The 16,027-nt window shown below is 34.6% G+C and overlaps 1 protein-coding gene across 2 annotated transcripts; it reads left to right on the forward strand.

The window, feature by feature from the left end:
* LOC131853042 (serine/threonine-protein kinase tricornered) lies at nt 1-15,703 on the forward strand. 2 transcript variants are annotated; one of them, XM_059203833.1, is made up of 11 exons: nt 1-313; nt 1,960-2,040; nt 4,531-4,663; nt 5,672-5,819; nt 5,989-6,099; nt 7,234-7,475; nt 8,062-8,201; nt 8,608-8,776; nt 11,382-11,546; nt 12,085-12,248; nt 13,001-15,703. In XM_059203833.1, exons 3-11 carry the CDS (start codon nt 4,542-4,544, stop codon nt 13,114-13,116), a joined length of 1,377 nt encoding a protein of 458 aa, XP_059059816.1. In that variant the 5' UTR covers nt 1-313; nt 1,960-2,040; nt 4,531-4,541; the 3' UTR covers nt 13,117-15,703. The 2 variants fall into 2 exon arrangements, with proteins under 2 accessions (XP_059059816.1, XP_059059817.1); XM_059203834.1 differs by lacking the exon at nt 1,960-2,040.
* The last annotated feature ends 324 nt before the right edge of the window (nt 15,704-16,027 follow it).

The raw sequence follows: 16,027 nt of genomic DNA on the forward strand, positions 1-16,027 counted from the left end.
CGTCTTTCTTTGTGCAATTTTCTGTCGGGTCTCATAGTCTCATGAAATATACCGTTATTTCGCTTTCGTAATTCATTTAACAAAGTTATACTTATTTTTGAGAGTTTGCCTTGGTTAATGAACTATCAAGTTTTTTTTGTGGTGCTTTATAAGATCAGTGACATCGCGTTACGGTGTGACTATTTTGATCGTTAATCAGATATCGATTTTACACTTGGTATAGATGATAATATTTGTATGAAGTTCATTTATTAATGAGAACAAGTGATTGTCAAACAAGCAACAAGATTTTCGTGTTACAGTCCAACCCAAGGTACGTAAACGCACAGAGCGATTCGATATGAAACGCATAATTTGGGACTAGAAGGTTCTTTGTGACGAAGCTGTATACAAATGCCAGTGCTTCTATCTGGTACCGTATAGATGCTGTGTACTTCCTTTACGAAATGTTATAGGTCATGTGACTGCGAGCCCTGCGATCGCTGTGATTGATAGCGTCATATTGCACTGATAAAACGCGTCACGTATGATCTCATGATTGAGGTCCACACAGAGTGGATCTGTAATGTGATGTTATTGAATGAATGATATGTTGTGTAGCCACTGTTTGCTATGAGTAGTCATTCACTTTGTTTGTTACAGGTGTTTTTAAAAATAGGTGTAACAGCATAAAATAGTCAAAAAAGTATTACAATGTATTCAACATAATATATGCAGTTTACTGTGGTAATTCATAATCCACTTATTCAATTTACTCTCTTATGTCCTACAAATTAATTACAGTTTGTTAATCAGCCATTTGTTATAGTTAACACTTTTAAATAATGTTGTCTGAGAAAATATGAAAGTAGTACTACTAGGGACCAGTGTTATACTCAACAGTACAATATCAGTATTGCTGGGTATAGAAATAAATAAAAATAAAGTAAATAAAATAGTTTAAGTATAATAAATTACTATCATACCAAAATAATATATTACTTTTTCAGAAAATATTTAGAAAAGTCAGGTTTCCATACCAGTATGTAACACAATCAACAAATAAAAGCATTGAAGAAAGTCATTAATGAATTATTTACAATAGTTGGTTAAAAATATATTATTTATATTTTCTGGTACTGGCAATGTAGCAGGTTAAAGCATTTAAAATGGTGCCCCATTATATATATATGTCCCATTACTTGAATACTATCTATGTTCATATTTAGCACTTGAGTGAAACAATATAGTTGAATTAGTTATTTTACATTGAACAATCATAATTCTAACATAAATCAATATTGAAATGTTACAGTTTATAATGATAATTAGGTTTTGCATTACTTCATCTATCAAATGAAGCATGAATGTAATGGATAATAATAAAGATGATGGCAAGTGGTAAGAGTTCCAAGGTTGTTAAGACTGTCAAGAGTGATCTTAAGAGGATATTAAGTTGTTAATGAATGGATTACTCAATCACTATGTATATAACATACACTTAGATTTGGGAGGAGATACTATATTAGAAATTAAATTAATATGGCTAGACTATCAAACTGCAAAACAAATTTAGTTAGAACTCACTGTCATTATATGTATGAAAAGTATAGAAAAGTACATATATTAAAGTATACATACAAAAAATAGTAATAAATATATATATATATATATAATGCAAGTATAGATTACATAAATTAGATTAAATTAACAGAAACACAATGAATAAAGTAATGGTTAAGATGGATTAAAATATTAACATTAATGTACTCCAATAAATTATGTTAATATAATAATTTTTAGATGCCTATGAAAAAGTAGGCACTATTAATAATTAAATGATTTCATTATTAAACTGTTTGTGCATGAATTATAATGTATAGAATTATATTGTATTATTACAATGCAATTCTATACCTAAACTAAAATTTAAATAGAGTATATATAAAAGTTTTAACTATATTGTTTTAATTAATACAGAGAGAGCCGTGTCTTGGGGGAGAAGCACCCCGGGCACTACGGTGGCCCCAGATACACCGGCACCGGCACCCCATCCTCCGGGTATGATTGTTATGACTTCCACTTTCTCATGTCATTAAATATATACAACAATTTTACATACGTAATTTAAACATTTTAATATTATGCCACTGTTTACCTCAGATTGGGGTCAGATATTATCATCTGTTGAAATAGAAATGAATGCAACATTTGACTAGTCCATATTTTGCTGGCTAGTAATTAGATGATATGGTACTGGCTGAGCCTACTGCCACACCTCACATTGGCATGGTTTATTGTCGCTTTATGTTTCACCAGACAGTCCATCCAAAATGTAAATTGCTACACAATACTTTCCAGATGTATTTAAGTCGTAAAAGTCAACTACAACAACATGACTCTCCCAAATATAGTTATCTATTTATAGAAAACTCACACTGCAATCTATTACAAATTCGCCATAGCCTGTACCATCCCTACTAGACAACTGGTAGACATATTTAAATAGTTTTTCCATAATTATATGTAAATACATGAACACACATATGCAATGTGTAGAACATTGCCTACTTGCTTTTGACCATGAGTTTGATTCCCACAAAATGCACTGATATAGCCAAGAGATCATATAGCTGGGGTCAGCCATCTCAAGAGATACCAGTGCTGTGCTAAACTGGTCTAATTTAGTCACTAGTGACTCAATCGGACTGTAGTAACAAATATAATAAGCAAAGTGAAATAAGAAAGATCACATAGCTGTAGTAAGGACACCTATATTGGGCAACAGGACTGATTAGCGAGCGATACTAAATAGTGTACTCGTCCGCCGATTAACTTGATCAAAGCTTGATCATTGAAATTAGTTAATTTCAATACAGTACTGGTATTAAAGTCACATGAACTTGTAGTTATAACCATTCCGTGAAACAATTTTTTTTTATGCCAAGTAACAGTTTGGAATTTAAGTGGTCACCTGATGGTAAATAGCCATCACATATACATAGAATTAGCAGCACGGGCGTCATGTGGCGCCTGTGGTTCTTTTGTTGTCATTGTGGAGGATTAAAGTATTATGTGTCTGTACTTTGTAATGTCACTGCCACATTTCACCATTCAACCGGTAACAAAATGAACTGCTTTGCGGCTAATACTAGCTAATACTACTCAGACGACATTTTGACGTGTTTATTTGTTGTTCGCGTATTTTAGTTAATTAAAACTTAAAAGTCAATTTCAGTTTTCATGTACAACTTCAAACTAAAGGTACTTGACGGCCGCGGTCGTCTAACGGTTTAGCACACCGCTTTATTTCCGATGGTCTCGGGTTCGATTTCTCGCGCGGTACATGCATGTATATTATATTATATATATATATATATATTTGCAAAACTAATGGTAGTATTTATATTAGTTGCCTAGAATCCAAAACACAGGGATTCACTTCCAGGGATTTTTTTAATATTATTAAATTATACTAAACTGATTGCACATTTATTTTTGACTGTTTATTACACCAGAAGTAAGTAATAATGCAATGCAATTTGGGATGTCGTCTTACGTCTAACATATTTAACGTGAGGATTATCTCACTAGTATACGCAGTAGGTAATGTTGAAGGGCCGCTGTCTTGGTATTCGATATGACAGTGACCATTGTGCAGTTCGACTGCCGGTTGAAGTTTCCTTCCACTCTGTACGTAGGATCCGTACGGCGGTGACGTAACGTGCAAACAAACAAGATGTATAGTTCACTAGGTACTCAGTAGGGACATGTGCTACTTACATAACTCTCGCGCTGGCGTCATAAGCCGATTACAGCATTAGATCGATGAGTATGCGGTACTAATTGTTGTGCCCAATACCTATGACATTTTTAACGAGCATATTACATATTTTGATGTATATATAGTCATTATATATTTACTGCATAACTCATAGTGTATCTATTTATCTGTACTGTTACCGGTAATTATATATCCTACATGGCTTTGAAAGTTTACGGTTTTAAATGAAAAATTAATAATGCTGTATTAGTTTCCCGCTACAGCTTTTGTAAATATAACATTTTTAGAATGATTTTTGAACAACATTAGATTTGTTAACAACTGTCAACATCATCGTTGTGTGTACCGGGGTACAGTCCCTGTTGTGCGTGCGCGTTGATTTTAACTTGTAGAATAGCGAGTGTGGAAGTGACACGTGATGTGCGTGACGTCACTACGTAGTATGGGTACAATGTGCTGTGAACATGTGTTTATTATTGCATAGGGGACAAACGAGCTTGCGGCTCACCTGATGGTATGTGATTACCGCCGCACATGACAACCCGCAACTCCAAGGGAATTGCAAGTTCGTTGCCGGCCTTTCACTTTACTTTAAGGTTTTAATATCAGTTCAGAAATATTGTCTCTGGAAGGCGATCCCACAATGTGGTTGTGGGTGACATAAAGTTTCTTGAGAACCAAAATTCATCCATGATTAGAATTGTATTTTATTGGAGTGACGTTACGACACATAGTAGGAGTGTAAATAAAGCGGTCGCTGTTTGCAGGGGTGCTGGAGATGACGGGCACCGACAACATACGGTTCAGCGGACACACGCTCGACAAGGCCACCAAGGCCAAGGTCACCCTTGAAAACTTCTACACAAACCTGATCACGCAACACATTGAGAGGAAGCAGAGGTGAGTACAACAATTGGTTGGATAACACTTTCGAACAGAATTTTCCCAAATGTACGTATGCTTATGTCTATTCCTTGGTTACGACGTAGTATATTGTATCAATGTGACGGAATGTATCTAACCCCAGCTCTACATTACAAAGAAAGCTTTATATACTCCACATTCTTTAAATTATTAATTTTTATAACAACACTATTAGAAATCTATTTAGTTTCTGGAGTTCTATGACAACGCAGAAAATAACACGTATGGTCCGTCATTGTATTAGTTTAGTTTTATTACCAACACATTTCGGCGGCTACAGTAATGAAAACTATTTATTTATTGGAATAGTAATTAATGTTGCCAGTAAACTAAGTAAATATTTTAAGCACAATAAAAATTACTCACTGATTGTTGGTAGGCTTTCTACTGTTCAGACTAATTTAATTCCGTAACTCAGTAATCTCTCATGCAATATATTGTAGAAAAAGGCACACAGTAATAAACCTTATGTGTATAAGTGATCTAGATGAATTATATGACCGTTAATGAAAATAAATTGTTTAATGTAAACGGTATTTGAATTTGGTGTTACTAGGGTGCTCTTATTGTCAGGAGTAAACGAAATATCTAGGCAATTTAATTTGATATAATGGTACAGTGACTCTTAGAATAAAGTTGATAATATATAAAACCTACTGTCACATCTGTTACACCATATGGGACAGTCGATGTTGTGGTGATCGCAACACTTGAGATCCGCTCAGATTATTTTGGACCTAACGTGACAGTCGGAGTCGGTTTCATTTTTGGTTTTATATTTATGTTTCCTTCTCCGGATAGTCAGAAATACAAATTAACTCACGAATTTTTTTACATTTGAACTCTCTATGGGCTTAATTCAGGGTCTAGGCTCCGACGCTTTCAATTATACCATTTACTACTTATTATGGTTAAAACAAAATACATAATATTAATGATACCTCTGAATTAGTTATAAAATGCACGGTGAAATATTTTGACTAGACTGGAGAAATTGGAGGAGTCACTAAAGGATGACAGCCTGACGGAGAGCCAGAAGCAAGAGAAACGACAGCAGCATGCCCAGAAAGAAACGGAGTTCCTCCGGCTCAAGCGGTCCAGGCTCGGCGTCGAGGATTTCGAGCCTTTGAAGGTATTTATAAAACATTAGAGTCTTTTTATCAACAAACATTAGTCACATAAAGAAACACGACGTTTCAACATCTTTATGACATATGTGCAATTTTTTTGTTCAGCGTTGTGTTTACAGTATATAATTAATCTCGAGACATGTAATAACACTTGGAATTGCGCTCGTACAGGTCATAGGGCGGGGCGCCTTCGGCGAAGTGCGACTGGTGCAGAAGAAGGATACGGGCCACGTGTACGCCATGAAGATACTTAGGAAAGCGGACATGCTGGAAAAGGAACAAGTGAGTTGTCACCGGTGTTATTCTCTGAACACCTTTGTTTTTCACATTATTTGTTTTCTATTAACGACCTGTAACCAGCTAAGTTGCACCCATGCAGGGGTTTATTGGGGATGTTAAAACTATTATACTGTAAATAATAGATAAAAGTTCTATTGTTTAATAGTAATATAAAATTTAGTTATTTGATTACAGAACCTGTGTATCTAAATCTAAATATAATAACAGTAGCGAACATCGCGCTAGCTTTTTACAGTTCATAATTTTACTTGTATAATAGTAGTTTTTATGATTTCTATTATTACCTATTTTGTTGTTGTCATATAAGCTATGTTGTATTTTCGTGTAATTTTTCTAACAACACTCACAAACCACTCATTTTATAATTTCCTACATCCCCTCCTATAATTAAATACATATTATATAGATTTAGTCATAACCAAAGTTAATTCTCATCGTCACATATGGAAGTCTGTGTAGTTTATGACCCACTATAGGTACTGATCTTTTTCTCATATGTTTTTTTTATATATAACTAGACAGTTGCACTTGCTTCGGATAGGTATGATTGCATATTAGATATTCGCCCTATTTCAACTCTCCCCCAATTGCTCTCGCTTAATGTGACAGTATCAAGCGAGAGCAATTGATACGAGACCCCCTGAATTTATTACCTTACGCGTAGTTTTTAATTTACGAGAACTCTTATTATGTTAATATAAATTGTATGGTTTAAAGGGTGTTGCACTATGAATATCACATGTTAAGCTTAACATATTTAATTAGATAACGATTAATTACTGTGTCTGTCTAAAGTATTGTAAGCACCCCATTATTTTTTTTTATAAGGATTATTGGGTATTGTAAACTAATAAATGATAGATATGCACCGTAGATTTATTCTGACTGTTACAACAATTATCTTCATATTTCAATTAATTTACACAAAACTAATTATAGACCTAAACATTCTTCAGGTACCACTCTGTTATTAGATGAAAATTCTTCTAAAAATTATGAAGACTATTGAACACGTACAGACAGAGGCGACAGGACATTGTTTTGTAGTGTGCGGTGAATTTTAGTTGAATGTACTTTAAATTGTTGTAATTGATTCCAATATTTTGGTAATAAAAGGTGGCGCACGTGCGCGCGGAACGCGACATCCTTGTGGAGGCGGATCACCAGTGGGTGGTCAAAATGTACTACAGTTTCCAAGATCCAATGAACCTGTACTTGATCATGGAGTTCTTGCCCGGCGGCGACATGATGACCTTGCTCATGAAGAAGGATACGCTCAGCGAGGAATGTGCGCAGTTCTACGTCGCCGAGACCGCGCTTGCCATCGACAGTATACACAAGCTCGGGTTCATACACAGGTGATTAATACATACACATACACGCTCAAAAAGTTATAGGAAACTTGCAATTTCATGTTATAATTTCTATGATAAAGAGACGACAGATAATATCAATATATACCATACCAGACAGTTCAGTACAATGTATAAATTGCATAGAAATTAACGGCGATGGAGAATTCAATTTAGAGTTCAGTGAGGAGGCCTTAACAAAGTCGACGGGCGCATACAGCTATTTAACGACTCCATTATTCAATTCACTCAATCAAGAGCTTGTACATACCTATATAATGAAACATTTAGATACTGTATTCTATTGGTAATGATGACACTCTTTATAACATTCTATGTCTGTAATGACATGTTAATTTATGTGATGATTTATAACTGCTATTAATATTGTATGGAGAGAGAGAGGATTTCATTATGACAAAAGTAAACTTGAAAACCACAACATTTTTTAACAGTTTGAAAGTTAGATTATTTTGGAGTAATTATGAAATATTACGGAAATGCAAAGTGGCAAAGTTATAAGCTCTTGGGCGACGCCAGAGTGGGTCGCTAGTAATACTTAAGTAGCGAGTTTTATTTTATTGCTGCGCAGGGATATAAAGCCCGACAACCTACTGCTGGACGCCCGTGGCCACATCAAGTTGAGCGACTTCGGCCTGTGCACCGGGCTCAAGAAGAGTCACCGCACCGATTTCTATCGCGACCTGTCGCGCGCTACACCTTCTGATTTTAGTGAGTTTCCAGTCTGTTTAAATCTAAGAACCTCAGATTAATTGGTAGACGTCGGTAGTAAATCATTATATTAATACGAGAAGTAAAAACTTACGACACTTTTACGAAAATTGAGTGGACGGAGGAGCTTGATCATTTATTGTTTATATAGAGAAAAGCAATTTGTTTTTAATTTATACATAAAAAAACATTAAATTAATAGAAATGTAATAGAAATAACAAGTCTATGGCAATAGAAAACAATAGTATGTAATAATGTTCAAACTATGGTCGAATTTCTACTATTGGGCAACCACAAGAAATAATAATAACCCTGAAAAACTTCAGAGTCATCTAGTCCCGTGCCAATCGGAACTCGTGTGGTGGGATACCAGAGAATCGATAGTAATACTATTTTTTGTCGTAGTCTGCGCGGCGTCCGCTATGGATTCGAAGCGGCGTGCAGAGTCGTGGAAGCGCAACAGACGCGCGCTCGCTTACTCCACGGTGGGGACGCCAGATTACATCGCGCCCGAGGTGTTCCTGCACACCGGATACGGCCCACAGGCTGACTGGTGGAGCCTTGGCGTCATCATGTTAGTAACGTTCCACTATCGCAATGTGCACACACACAACATGCACACACTCACAAAAAAACGTACACACGCAGTGTAATAGTTTAGATTCATTTTGCAGTAATCACATTATCTACTACACATATTTGAATCGTCATCCTATTTCATATCCTATATTATTTTTATTTAGTTCATAACTGACTAATTATCACCGTATATAATTTGTCTATAATAGAAATCAAATCAAAATATTTCTATTCGTGTACGTATCTACCGTCGACTCAGGAAGTAATGTGAATTATATTAAAAGAAATAATCATACATGAAAAAATTAGTTTGGTGCTGTTGCGTCTCTAATATCTAATAATTGAATGTTACAAGTATCTTGGAGTTGCGATATCTTTACATTCAACAAGTAGTTGTATGTCGTTCAGTTTGGTGCTGTTGCGTCTCTCATATCTAACGAAGGAATGTTACAAGTATCTTGATGTTGCAATATCATTGCCATCAACAAGTAATTGTATGTTATTCAGTTTGCTGCTGTTGCGTCTCTCATACCTAACGATGGAATGTTACAAGTATCTTGATGTTGTAATATCGTTACAATCATTCAGTTTGGTGCTGTCGCGTCTCTACTACCTAATGATGGATTGTTACATGTAACTTGATATTGCAATATCATTAAAATCGACAAGTAATTGTATTTCATTCAATTTGGTGCTATTGCGTCTCTAATATCTAACAATGGAATGTTACAAGTATCTTGCAGTAGCAATATCTTTACAATCAACAAGCAGTTGTATATCATTCGATTAATGCTGTTGCGTCTCTCATATCTAACAAACTAATGTTACAAGTATTTTACTGCTGTAATATCTTTACTTACTAGTACTTTACAAGTAATCGTATATAATTTAGTTTGGTACTGTTACGTCTCTAATGTCTAAAAATGCAATGTTACAAGTATCTTGTAGTGCAAAATCTTTACAATGAACAAGTAGTTGTGTGTCATTCAGTTTGGTGCTGTTGCGTCTCTAATAACTAACAATGTAATGTTACAAGTATCTTGATGTTGCAATATCATTAGAATCAACAAGTAGTTGTATGTCATTTGGTTTGGTGCTGTTTCGTCTCTAATATCTAACAATGGAATGTTACAAGTATCTTGGAGTTGCAATATCATTACAATCAAACTAGTTGTATGTCATTCAGTTTAGTGCTGTTGCGTCTCTACTACCTAACGATGGACAAGTGTCTTGTTGTAATATTTTTTATTTTGTTTCGTTTTCATTTGTGTTGTTGCGTCTACTATCTAACAATGGGAAACATTATTGCTCTTTGTAATGCTTTATCGATGTGAAATGTCAATTTCCAAGCTATGGAGTGGACAATGTATATTTACAGTTAGGTTGTGCAAAGACGAATACTTGTATTGTGTTATGTTATGACAGTTTTGTTAGTCTGGTATCTTGTTGTTAAATCTATTATGTAATGTCGTTATGGCACATTCCTGTTATTTATATCAATCAAACGTGGTCTATTATCTATGTGCACGTCAGTACCACTACCTATTATGCAGAGGATATTTTTTAATCACTATCCAATTTTTTTATAGAGTACAAATAGAATGCATTGTATAATATTTTTCAGCTATAGAAATCTACAAATCAATGAGTAATGTAGACTGTATTTTGGTTAATAATCAACGATGTAAATAATATCGGAGTTTTGTTTATGAAAGTCGTTATAATTATGCGCTGAGAAAACATTGGTGACATTACTTATTGTGTTTAATTCTGCTACCGGTACCGGGTTAGAATTATAAAGCGACGGTAGTGAAGTTTCCAGTAGTGCTGGCCAGGCGTACTGCATGTTTGAGGTCTTTAGTTAAATGAATACAATATTAACAATGCTAAAGACGGTCATCGTGCTATTTATGTTATGGGTTCTAGTATTTGCGAGAGTGCTTTAATTAATGAAATATCGTAATAGTTGCTTTATACATACATACAATACATTTAAGAAAATATATCCGCCAGTAAAAATATTGACAAAAAGCGAGCGCACTAATAAAAGCTTCTTGTTTCATGGTTTTGGGGATTTTGTATTAATATTGATCTATAATAGTTCATGTTCTAAACCTTTCCTTTTTGGATTTTAATCATTATCAAGAAGATCCATTTTTGGAAGGCTCAAAACGTACTGTCTGTATGTGTTTCAGTTCAATTTGCTCAGATAAACCTATTTCGTGATATTGTTTTTTTTTCTAAGAAATCTTGTGAAAATGTGTCTTTTTGTATGTTATTTTAATATTCTAAATTATTACTAGGAAGTCACCTTCGTAGATTCTCTTGTATTTATTGTATCAGTAATATTTTTAGGGTTTATGGGTTGGTGTGATGGTGCTTGGTTGTTACTTTCTAGTTCTAGTATTGTAGGTAGCGAATTGAGCTGTTGTAAACGTATACATCACTTGACTATAGAATTACAAATTAAAGAATACTGTCATGGGTATTTATAAGCAAATTACAAATAGATTTTCACACCTTCGTTGCACTCAAAGAGCCCCATGGCTATAGTGTGGTGATTATGTGCAAATTACAAATTGTGTTGTATACCGTTTTAGGTACGAGATGTTGATCGGATATCCACCGTTCTGTTCCGAGTCGCCGCAGGAGACGTACCGCAAGGTGATGTCGTGGCGTGAGTCTCTCACGTTCCCACCGGAGGTGCCCATCAGCGAGGAGGCCCGTGAGACCATCTTGCGCTTCTGTTCTGAGCCCGATCGCAGGTCAGTATATCTGGCGGTATCGAAACACTTACCCACGCTAAGGATAGCTTGTGTTATGGATATTAGACAAATGACATAAATACAGTTTTTTTATATGCTTACATAATACACATAGATAATAGTGGTATAAAAAAAATAACACCTAGGCCAATATAAACAATCATATTCATGAATACAAATGTTTATTGTGAGGAATCGAAACTGCGACCATCGGATATAAGGCATTGTGCTAAACTGCTAGAACACCGAAGCGGGCAGGTCGTGATAGCGAGTGCAATGTTTATTTATTAATATAATGTATTTTTATGCATTCACACGCACAACGGCCCGAATGAGAGGCTAATTGCGGAGAATGGAGTCCAACATACATCATGTATTTTTATGCATAATTACAAAACAATATTTGCGCTCTGTACTAACTATAAGAGTGCGAACACTCATCCGTCCGTAAAATTTTTGTTAAGAGGGATACAATGTTTTTGCTTCACGTATTAATATTTAAAATGGTTGTAATACGTAATGTGTGTGTGGTACACAGGCTGGGCTCGCAGCGCGGGATCGAGGACGTGAAGTCAGTGCAGTTCTTCCGCGGCGTGGACTGGAGCCACGTGCGAGAGCGGCCGGCCGCCATTTCGGTCGAGGTTCGTTCCATAGATGACACGTCCAACTTTGACGACTTCCCTGATGTCAAACTCGAGATACGTAAGTATAGATAATATCAAAAATCTATATATCTTTATTCATGTTGCACTATTACAATTTCAATGTTTATAAAAAACTTACTTAACATTATAAATGCTAAGTTTGTGAGTATGGATGGATAGATGGTTGTTTGTTAAGCAAAAACTACTGACCGGATTTTGATGTAACATTACAGAAATATAGCTTATAAATCAGAATAAAAGATACGCTATAACTTTTATGGGGGTGAAACCGCGGGCACACTTACTCTATAGGAATATTTTAGAATTAAAAAAAGATAAAATATTTATAAAAAAAATATATTATAATGTCAATGAATATTTTAAAGATAATAAAATTATTATATATACATAGAGATTAGAAAAAAATTACAAAATAATTAAAATCTGTTAAAACCATTGTATTTCATCGCAATTTGTTCGGCCGTCTTGGTCCATGACATTATGGAATGCAAATGAATAAATAATTACAGATTTTTATGATATGTTAAATCTACCATAAATTCGGAGTGCTTTCGAGATAAGAAGACTGACTGGCAAACTGAGCTTTTACTCTCTTCAAATGACAATGTACATGTACATGATTACAAAAATACATATTAATACTTAAATTCAATTAGTGAGAATATAGTGACCACAAAATTAAATTATTTAATCAGTAGCCGTAACCCAAACAGGACGACAGTGGTCATGGTCATGAAACTCTTATTTTGTAAAATGAATATAGACCTTGTGCTTTGTGTGTGGTTGCAGCGGCTGCGCCGATATCGCAGGAGGGGGAGGCAGCGTACAAGGATTGGGTGTTCATCAACTACACGTTCAAGCGTTTCGAGGGGCTCACGCAGCGCGGGTCGCCCGCCGGCAAGTGAGCGAGCCGCCGTCCGACGAGCGGTGCGCCACCTACCGATATATCTCTATTGTAATCATGTCCACGGCGCAATAGCTGCCTTTACACGTACGCGCTTTCATGCAGGAAAGATAATCTGTGGAATAAAAAATAAGATGTTTAAAGAAAATGAAACGACTTGAAACTTATGCGTTACGCGCGAAAGAATAGTCACATAACACAAATAGTAAAACGCAATAATACACGTTTGCGCGCTCTGGTTTTCCCGCGCGCTCGTAATCGTGCTTGAAAGAATGTGTCGTGTAAAAGCAGCAAATAATTCCTATGTGTGGAGTATCGCCCCGCCCCGTGCACTCGATGACATAATTTTACAATAAATTTTAGTATTCAATAAAATGTGAATAACTGTATAAAATATCCTAGGGATCGATTTATATTGGAACGCGAGTTACGGTGTAAATAACCATAAGTCAGACGACTCCCCTCGAGAAGGGATTTTTGTTTAGCTAATTATTATTTAACTCTCATGTTCATTGTCATTCACCCTTACACTGATCGAGCGGACTGTCTCTCCGTAGCGTCATAGGTTTTACACATTACTCGGTACTATTTGCCACAATTAGGTATATAATTGCATGTTTCACTCAGGTAAAATTTAAAGCTAAAGTTATAATCTGTTTATTTTTTATCTCGGAGACAAATTTGAGATAACCTATATAGTTGTCAGGATGCATGTACGACAACTCGACGCATTCATTCGCTTTCAACTTCAAGTCACGTGTTTAGAATGAAAATACACTGTATAATGTTTACTTTGTTACTAGTAATCATATTTTGCATTGATTTAGCCATTTATGTGTGTAATTATTGATTTACATAAAAATTTTTGACAATCAAATTATACTTCTATATCGTTTTTAGACTATATATAAGAAGGTCGGAGGACATCACGACACTTCTGCCATTTTATTCACTTGATTACGATATTTGTTTTCTAATATACCCACGATGGATTAATGTTTTGATTTAAAAGCAAGTTTATCACAGCAAATGTGACTCTACACTAGTAATGAGATACTGTCAAAATACATATAATTTACAAGTTTGCAAGCAACAGTATGAAAGTGCTGTGACACGAGTACCAGCACCAATTTCCTGTTATAGGGACTTGTGTGATATAGAATTCATTTAAGTCTACACGGACACATGTAACATGCAAATAATTTTACCATCATTTGGACCTTAAGCTTGTTTCCCATTCCCATTACCGCCAAGTAAATAAAATCAAATCGCCATAATACAAATTATTTTTGTATGCAATATAAAATAAAACTAAATCATAATCTAAATTTTTAATTTTAAACTATAACAAATACATACTTATTACTATATTAAACTCGAATCTAATGTACTAAGTGCTTTAACTATGAACTATTTTATACTTTATAATTATATTATGGAGAACACTATAACGCGTTCTATTCTAATGCAATAGAATTCCGTCCAAATTATTTTGCTTTCGACAGATCCTTTGAGCACTTTAAATGTGTGTGTTTGTTTGTACTGGCAACGTTGCTATCGACGGGCCTTCTGTTTGAGAGAATTAGGTTAACAGAACGCTGGAGAGAGTTCGTCGCATTCTACGTTTTATTTCTAATTTCATGTTAATTGTATTGAAATTATATTAAGAACACAGTGACATCGTTGTGTCTCCTAATATACGTACCGAGTTGCGTTCACTAAAAGATATTTAAAATTGCGTTCTCCTATTTGTATTACGGCATATTGTCGGCACACTTAAGTATGAAATATTTTTATACTTCAGCAACAGATGAAATTATTTTACACTTCTTTTTTTAATTATATACGTATTCAGAATGTAATATTGTATGTTAACATCGTAGCTGATTGTGACATTTTTGTGTGTAGTCGCCTTAACACTTGTTAGAGGGAAGTACCCAGTAATAGATGTAGTTTTCCCTGCGGCATATTATACATGTCCGTGCCTTGCATACTATACCTTGTGATCAATTCTGTTCGAGGCTTGTAATCAATGGTACTTCATAATCATACCGAAGTATATATATATATATGTTTCCACAGACTATGGTCTATGCTTTTATTAATTTATTTTCTATTTCATTATGTTAAGCTTATTATTTCTTTTCTCATTAATCTGTCTTTAAACCTTCAAGTTAATAGATTTTGGCCAGGCTTTGTATAACTATTTCATGGATCATAATGTATAATCCTTTTATTAGTTGAAGCTAAAATCGGAGTAATATCATTGACCAATATATTAACCGTAGTATATTATTGTGAAAGATGTTAGGCATGTGCATTATGAACAATTATAAGAGGTCCGTGCACCTTGTGCGCAGATGCAATGATCGGCTTGTCGGTATATATGTGATGTTATAAATTCCTTTGTCTTTGATAATGTTCCTGTGAATCATGTATTCGGTATTTAGTTCTATTGTATGTGTAATAATTGTTATAATTTTACCAATATACTATGATCAACTGTTTTCACTTTCGTGGGCTGTTCACTTTTTACTCTTTCTTATGTAATACTTATTATCCAAAATATCTTTTGCTGTAAGCTGATACATACTAATTTCGGTAGTTATACTGCCAACCTCGTAAACATATTCAGTGTTTTAATGGAGTGACCACATATATTAGAACCCACGCCAATTTTAAATTGAAATTTAATGCATAATCGCTGGTTATCAATTGGATAGTGTATTTTCAAATAAAATAATAGCGACTGGATGATTAGAACAATTTTATTACTTTTTTGCATGTAAAGTCGAAAATTGTATCATTTATATTAATAACGATCTACGTTAACTCTACTATAGATATATTTCTGACTGTACCATATGGAATTGCACATAATATTTCATAAAGTGTTTCTAGTTAATTTATTT

This window comes from Achroia grisella, unplaced genomic scaffold (assembly GCF_030625045.1).
Source record: "Achroia grisella isolate CSIRO2021 unplaced genomic scaffold, CSIRO_AGI_Agris_v1 utg874, whole genome shotgun sequence".
In the NCBI taxonomy this organism is placed as follows: domain Eukaryota; kingdom Metazoa; phylum Arthropoda; class Insecta; order Lepidoptera; family Pyralidae; genus Achroia; species Achroia grisella.

Bases quoted from the DNA above. Each gene is read 5' to 3' on its own strand.
- LOC131853042 (XM_059203833.1), top strand. From the start codon at position 4,542: ATGACGGGCACCGACAACATACGGTTCAGCGGACACACGCTCGACAAG. The intron at 8,777-11,381 runs GTTAGTAACGTT...ATACCGTTTTAG, and splicing joins TGGAGCCTTGGCGTCATCAT to GTACGAGATGTTGATCGGAT. The intron at 12,249-13,000 runs GTAAGTATAGAT...GTGTGGTTGCAG, and splicing joins TGATGTCAAACTCGAGATAC to CGGCTGCGCCGATATCGCAG.